The 6,896-nt window shown below is 42.9% G+C and overlaps 1 protein-coding gene across 1 annotated transcript in view; it reads left to right on the plus strand.

Annotated features, from left to right (window-relative positions):
* Ppp1r14c (protein phosphatase 1 regulatory inhibitor subunit 14C) overlaps nt 1–6,896 on the plus strand; it is a 105,115-nt gene that overhangs the window by 53,570 nt on the left and 44,649 nt on the right. Inside the window, exons 2-3 of the mRNA XM_031352194.1 lie at nt 4,627–4,710; nt 6,799–6,831. Coding sequence (XP_031208054.1) covers nt 4,627–4,710; nt 6,799–6,831 — 117 coding nt within the window. The remainder of the gene's footprint in view (nt 1–4,626; nt 4,711–6,798; nt 6,832–6,896) is intronic.

Consider the following 6,896-nt stretch of genomic DNA (forward strand, 5'->3'; position numbering starts at 1 on the left):
GAATGTGTGTGGGTGTATGTGTATATATGTGTGTATGTGTGTATATGTGTGTTTATGTATGTGTGTATATGTGTGTATGTGTGTATATTGTGTATGTATGTATGTATGTATGTATGTATGTATGTGTGTGTGTGTGTATGCATGTGTGTATGTATGTGTTGGGCACTGGCCCCACATCTTAGTAGTCAGACTCCCAGATGCACCTCTACTCCAGCTATGGCTCTTCAAACCCCTGCCTGCTTGTCCCTCCTCAGTCATGCCTTTATTTTGCCCCCTTCAAGCTTTGTCAATTAGCAATCCAGGTGGCTTCTTCCTCAGTTAATTTCTTTGCCCCTCCAGAGTGCTTCTTTTCACGTAGGAGGTAAATATATTAAGACCCGATGCATCAAAATGCCCATAGTTTTTCTTGTCATTCTTGACAGACCTCTTGGGGAGGAGACAGGCATCAAAGTTAGAAAACATCGCTCCTTGAGATTCAAGAACCTGCTTGCTCAAGAACCCGCTTGCTCTGGCTTGGATATGGTTTGTTTCTGAAGGCTCGTGTGCAACAAGCTTGGTCCCAGTGTGGTAGTGTTGAACTGGTAGAATCTTTAAGAGGGGAAGGTACTTAGATTTTGGGGACACTACCCTCATAAAGAGATTAATATCATCATTATGGAATGGAGAGGTTGGGTCTCACAGTAATGGGTCAGTTTCAAAAATGAGTTGGTTCTCATGAAAGAGTGACCATGGCCCCTCCATGGCCTCCTGCCTCTCTCATGTGGCTTCTCACATGTGTCCTACTGCCTGATGCCCTCATATGAGCATGTTGATGTCATAATCTTGGACTTTCAGAATGGTGAGCTACCCAAATCTCTTTATAAATTTTTCAGTTTCAGACTTTGTGTTACAGCTACACAAAGCAGATGAAAGACTTGTTCCTGGCTTCAAGCGCTCAGTGTTTCTGTTGGGAAGCCTGCTGGCCTTGGCTCCCTAACCCAACGTATGCAACCCATTTCCTCTTGAAAGCCTCTGAGGTCTGAATTTCATTCCCAATATTCTGATATTTTTCTGTGGGAATAATTTCTTGTAGATTGCTTATTGAAATATTGAATATTATAATAGCGTTTATACATGTGTCATTTAAAAACAGATATAAACTCCTATTGCTTGTGGTTCTTTCAAGTACAAATTTATACCTGAAACTGCAAATCAAACATAAAGCACAAGCACCTCAAATGCATGCTATTCAGTGTACTGTGATGGCTGACAGTTCTCTCCGTAGCAGCGATTCAGTACATACTGCTGAGCCTCGATGGCATCTATGTGACATCACCTACCATCACTGTGTGAATGAGTCTTTCCTATTATAAAATTTTTATATATTTAGTCTGCCTTCCAACCTTGGTCATTAGCCATGACAACTAATGTAATTCCTGTTTTGTGTGATAAGCAAATGCAGTTGGCACTGCATTTGATGGGTCTGTCGTAGGTGGTTCACGAATATGCTTGTTTACAGTAACTTTGGGAGGTTGTCATTAGAATGAAAGCATAAAATATAATGTTTTTGTAGAGAACTCACATAACCCTATGGGTTCTGTGGTCCATTCGTGTGATAGTCGAAAAATAGAACTTTTGGTATATTCTTTTTGGAGGTCAGATTCAGCTTCCACTCTTGAATACCAGTCAAATGCACTAATTTTATATTTGAAAAAAAAAAAGTAATATCCTAGTAGCTAAAGGAAGAACACGAGTATCTCTCAGAATCATCTCCATCTCACTGGGGCTTTTGCCTAGGCGTTATCGTCTCAGTACCAATAGAAGGATGCTTGCCTAAAGATGCTGAGAACTAACATCCTCCAGCGTTCTGAAGGCCACTTCTTGACATTGGTTCACATCTTGATACCCGAACTACTGTATGGGGACACATTTTCAATGTAAGGCAAGTAACTAAAGGCTGCCACTCAAATTAGGCCACTGTAGACTATGGGAACCTTCACTGCACTGTAAATTATTGGGTCTGTCTTTGTTCTGGGGATTCAGTGTCCAGAGCTAAAGATTCCATGCATGCAGAGTCACCAGCCTTTGACAGCCTCCATTCTGGGCACAGGCTGCGCTTGCCTACCCTGGGCCTCTGAAGCAGCTGGTCAGGTAGAGACTCTGTGGCTTCCTGAGGTGGCTGTGATCATTACACAGTCAATCCGGCATCAACACCGCCTCTTGCAACAGGAGCTCAGAGTTTCCCAGCCACATAACCTTGGGTCTCCGGAGTGACCTGGGAGTGGTCTTAAGACTCAGTATTTCCCCTATACCTCCTAATCCCTTTTCAGATTAAGGCTTTTTAAGATGGAGGCTTTGCTTCCTGACTCTAGTCCAGAGAGTTAATAGCTGCATGGTTTTACTGCCCATTGGGACCTTTTGTAATGTCTACATCTAGTGCAGAAGCCAAGGTTGGTGCGGATGAGACACGAATCCACCTCTGGCTCTCATTGTGAGGAATTTAAGTACTACCCATGGTGACCATTTTAGTCAGCCTTTCTAGTTTGGGGAAGCAGGGCATGAACGGTAGCTAACAGAGAGCGACAGCCTTGTGCATTCCTAATGAAAGGACATCAGGCTGAGGTGCCCCCTGATTAGGGTAAACATCATCACCCAGGTAGCTCATTTTATAAAGTGTGGCTCAGCATCGAATCTCTTCCTGTGACTTTTTTAAAGGGGGGCCCCACTTCTATACTGTTCTTAGGAGGTAGTCATTATTGACTGTACTTTTGACTCCTTCTAGAACAGAAGACCCTAAGCTGCCCACAGCTCCCATTTCTTGAGCAGAGTCTATGCCATGTTCCTTGATTTCACAAAGCCATGGCATAAACAAATGCTTGGTATCCTCAGAGGATAAATACAGAACCCAGTGACCTGTTCTAGGGAGGAGTGGGGTCATGGTGAGAGGGAAGCTGCCTTGTCTGTAGATTACATCGAAACTCATGGTCTATTTGCATAGCTTTTCTTCCCTGGAGCCAGCTGAGATGTGTGAAGGTGTTCTTGCCTTACAAGGTACTGATTGAGAAGTTGTCATGCTGAACTATGGATGGAGCTAAATTAATCTTTAGCTTCATTTTCTGAAACGCACGTACTGGGGTTCATCATTAGGGCCTCTTGTCCTGAGGATGCCTAAAGAGTAAACCAACCTATGGGTGATTCACCAGCTCTATGGTCTCCCACAGAATAGCATGCTGTCCTCTGCATGTTATTCTGTAAGCCAGTGGGGTTTCACTGCTGGTGGCTGGAACTTCATGTGTCCTTTCACTGTAGAGAATCTGGCAGTCTACACCTCTACTGCTAATCTGTTTAGGGTCCCCCAGTAGCAACAACATTCCCCTGCCAGTGTTCCTTTACCCCAGGACTTCAAATACATACAAAATCAGATTATTGGAGATGTTCAGAATGTCAGACTTACAGGGATTCAAGACCAGGTAGCTAATTTATATGGAGCAGTTAAGGCTGGGTGACCCTGCTTGTCTTCACGTGTAGCTGGCGCTGAGTGGAGTCAGGCAGCTGGTGAATGAATGAGGCAAGATGAAGCACAAAGTTGCAGACCTCTCTCACAGACTGGTTTACGTTTACTTTTGAAGATGTAAAGGGAAGACTCAAGTGACAAAACAGAGGGACACTGAGTGCTGGCTATTCAGTTTCCAAACCAATGAGGCCTTGCCCCTGTCTTGCCTCCTTTTCTGGCCTGGATGTCTTTGGTTGCTCAACCCAAATTGTCTGAAACAGTATCAGGCATCTACTCAAATGTGCTTTGACCTGGGGGCTTAGTGCTTTTACCTAGAAACTGCTTTAAAAATAGTTTATTATTTCTTAGAGAATTTTATACAACATAGCATGACCACATTCACTCCTATCTCTCCCAGCCCCACTCCTTTCCCCACCCCTCTCTCTCTCTTGTTACTGGTTTGTTTTGGGGACTCTCCTGCTGTGGCTGTCACCCAGCTCCCCTCCTGCCCTCCCCCTCCTGTCAGCCTTGTCCTCTTCAAGGGCAGCAAGCAGTGACCAGCAATGTCCAAGGCTCCATCTTTCCTCAGCCTGCATCCTTTCAGAGGGAATGAGGGGTTCTCTTGTGGAAAGAGCATCTTTCTTAGAATATCCTTGGGTCTTAGTTTACACATCTTCTCCTACTCAGCTTCTGATTAGGTGATGCTTCTGACCAAAACCCTGTGGCGGCGTCAGGTTTTCTAAAGACCAGGAGCCATGAAGAGAGATGTGGCCCACAGTAAAGACTGGTGTGGTCACCAAGAGAAGAGTATTTGTGGAGCAGAATCTGTAGTTCCCACCTTTTCAGAACTCTAGAGATCTACCGTGATCTACCCGTAGGTGTGATTACTGTTAGGAGCAGAACGCATCGCTCCTGTACCTTTGTTCCCTCTCGTCCCTCTTTCTCTCTCCCTTTCCTTCCCATCTCTCATTTCTATCCCCCTTTCTTCATCCTTCTCCATCCTCCATCCCTGATCCTCTAGTCTTGTCTTCCCCTTCTTATCTGCCATTGCCCCGCTTCTGGATAGCCCAGTCCTGCATTTAACTCCATTGGGTTAGTGTGCTGGATTTAGGTTTTCCCTACACTAAAGCCTTCATTCACATTTGCTCCCCCAGGAAGAAGAAATGCCAGATGTAGAAATTGACATTGACGATCTTCTTGATGCTGACAGCGAGGAGGAAAGAGCTTCGAAATTACAGGTAAACAGCTTTCAAAATCTAGGATGTCCTGACCATGGATGTTTGAGTCCACTTGGGTCTCCAAAGCCTGGGCACCAACTGGTGCTGTCTGGTGGGAGCACTGGAAGTCCTCAGGATTTGAACGATGACATTTAGCAGAACAGAAATCATCAGTGCTAGCTCTTGACCGTCTGCAGCAAGCCTGATAATAAATACATCTGTGGACAGCAGTTTTCCAGGGATCTTCTGGGACAGTGCCCCCAAACCTTATTCTCTTGGGAGACAAAGTCGGTTCCATCTCAAAAGGTCAATCTCCAGGGAAGGCAGAGGTACCATGCAGGCAAGTGATAAGAAGAGAGACTGAAGACCTGGGAATATCCAAGCCCTAGGCTCTCGTCTTGCAATTGTGGATTAAACAACTTATGACAGCAGTGTCTAGAATTAGGTTGCTTGGGGTGTGATTGTGTTTAGTAAAATACCTTTCATTAGGTGCTCTCCTGATTATATTCTGTCGGAATTGTGGGGATTGAGGTGCCTAATGTTTCTTAGCAGACAGCAGATTTTTCCATAGGAGGTCATGTCTCAATCTGTACTGGGCAGTTTCGAAAACTAATTAACCCATGACCTGCCATTGTTCTTAAGGTTCACTGGTAATTACTGTTAGTGGCTGTTGGCTATCCCCAGTGGCACATGATGACTGGAGCCAATCAAAATGCGTGTTTTACCTCGTTGATGAGATTAATGTGTTCATACAAGTGCTCCATAAGTGGTGAGCAGCCTCTGATCTAATGAATATTCTTTGTGTATAGATTTCATTGGGAAACAATAAGTTTTTTTTTTTTTTTGGATATTTTGGGTTTTTTTGTTTTGTTTTGTTTTTCAAGACAGAATTTCTTTGTGTAGTCTTGGCTATCCTGGAATTCACTTTGTAGACCAGGCTATTCTCAAACTCAGAGAGATCTGCCTACTTATGCCTCTGCTTCCTGAGTGCTGGGTTTAAAGGCATGTGCCACCACAACTCGCTCCATGACAATATTTTTTTAAAGATAAAGCAGACATCAGTTCTATTGAAAATAAAATGACATTTAAAAAGTCAGTGGAGAACTTAAACGGGGCTTTTCGGTTATCCTCTAACACCCCTCCCTGCTTGGTTCCCACAAGAGTGTGAAGAAGTTAAAGCCATCTATGGCTGAATAACTGCCAGGGCCCTCTCTCATGTCTGGGATGGTGGCCACCATCTTGGACAGGCAAGGTCTCAGCTTTAAGTATGCCCAGCTTAATGTGAACCAGGTAGGTAATCCAAAGGGAAGGGTGTGAGTGTGCACATGTGTGCATGCAGAAAGAGGGAAAATATCATCTTGTAAAGCAAGCTCTGATCAGTGAGACATTGGTAATTCAGTGAGGGTTATATTTGATTTTTCAAAGCTATGATAGCACAAAAGAAAGTCTTTTGTTTTTCAAAAGCTCTGTGCAGTATGTATATGTATGTATATGCATGCGTGTATATGCATATGTGTATATGTATATGTGCATATGTGTGTGCATGCATATGTATATGTATATATATATGTATGTATATATACATATATATAAACATGGCTGAGTATGAATGGCATTTTTGTATCTTAGCTGACCAATTGGATCTTTTAAATAAAATTTATTTAGAATAATATTTCTAGATATGTGTTTATTGATTTCTATATTCAATGAAATAAAATGTGACTGTGGATAGCCAGTAGTAATCCTTGACAGATTGTTGTAAAATAATGATTTAAAGGGGGAGTAAGGGGGCTGGGGAGAAGGCTCAGCAGTTAAGAGCACTTGCTCCTCTTCCAGAGAACTAGAGTTCAGTTCTGGGCACTCACGTTGGTGGCTCACAACTGTCCATAACTCCAGCTCCATGGAACATTGAGCATCTTCCCCTGGAGTTTATGAATCCTGCATTCATGTGTACCTATCACACACACACACACACATACACACACACACACACACACACACACAATTTAAAATAAAATAATTTAAATTAAGAAGAAATGACTTTATTTTACTTTTAAGATGATGAGTTTTTAAAAAAAATATCCTGACTTTCTGTGTATTTAATTCTAGGAAGCTCTTGTAGACTGCTACAAACCAACAGAGGTAAGCAAATTATTCTACCTAAGTGCTGTGTTGGAATTGTTTTTTTTTTTCCTCTTTTTTTTTTT

The sequence above is a fragment of the Mastomys coucha genome, unplaced genomic scaffold (genome assembly GCF_008632895.1).
Source record: "Mastomys coucha isolate ucsf_1 unplaced genomic scaffold, UCSF_Mcou_1 pScaffold5, whole genome shotgun sequence".
Taxonomy (NCBI): Eukaryota; Metazoa; Chordata; class Mammalia; order Rodentia; family Muridae; genus Mastomys; species Mastomys coucha.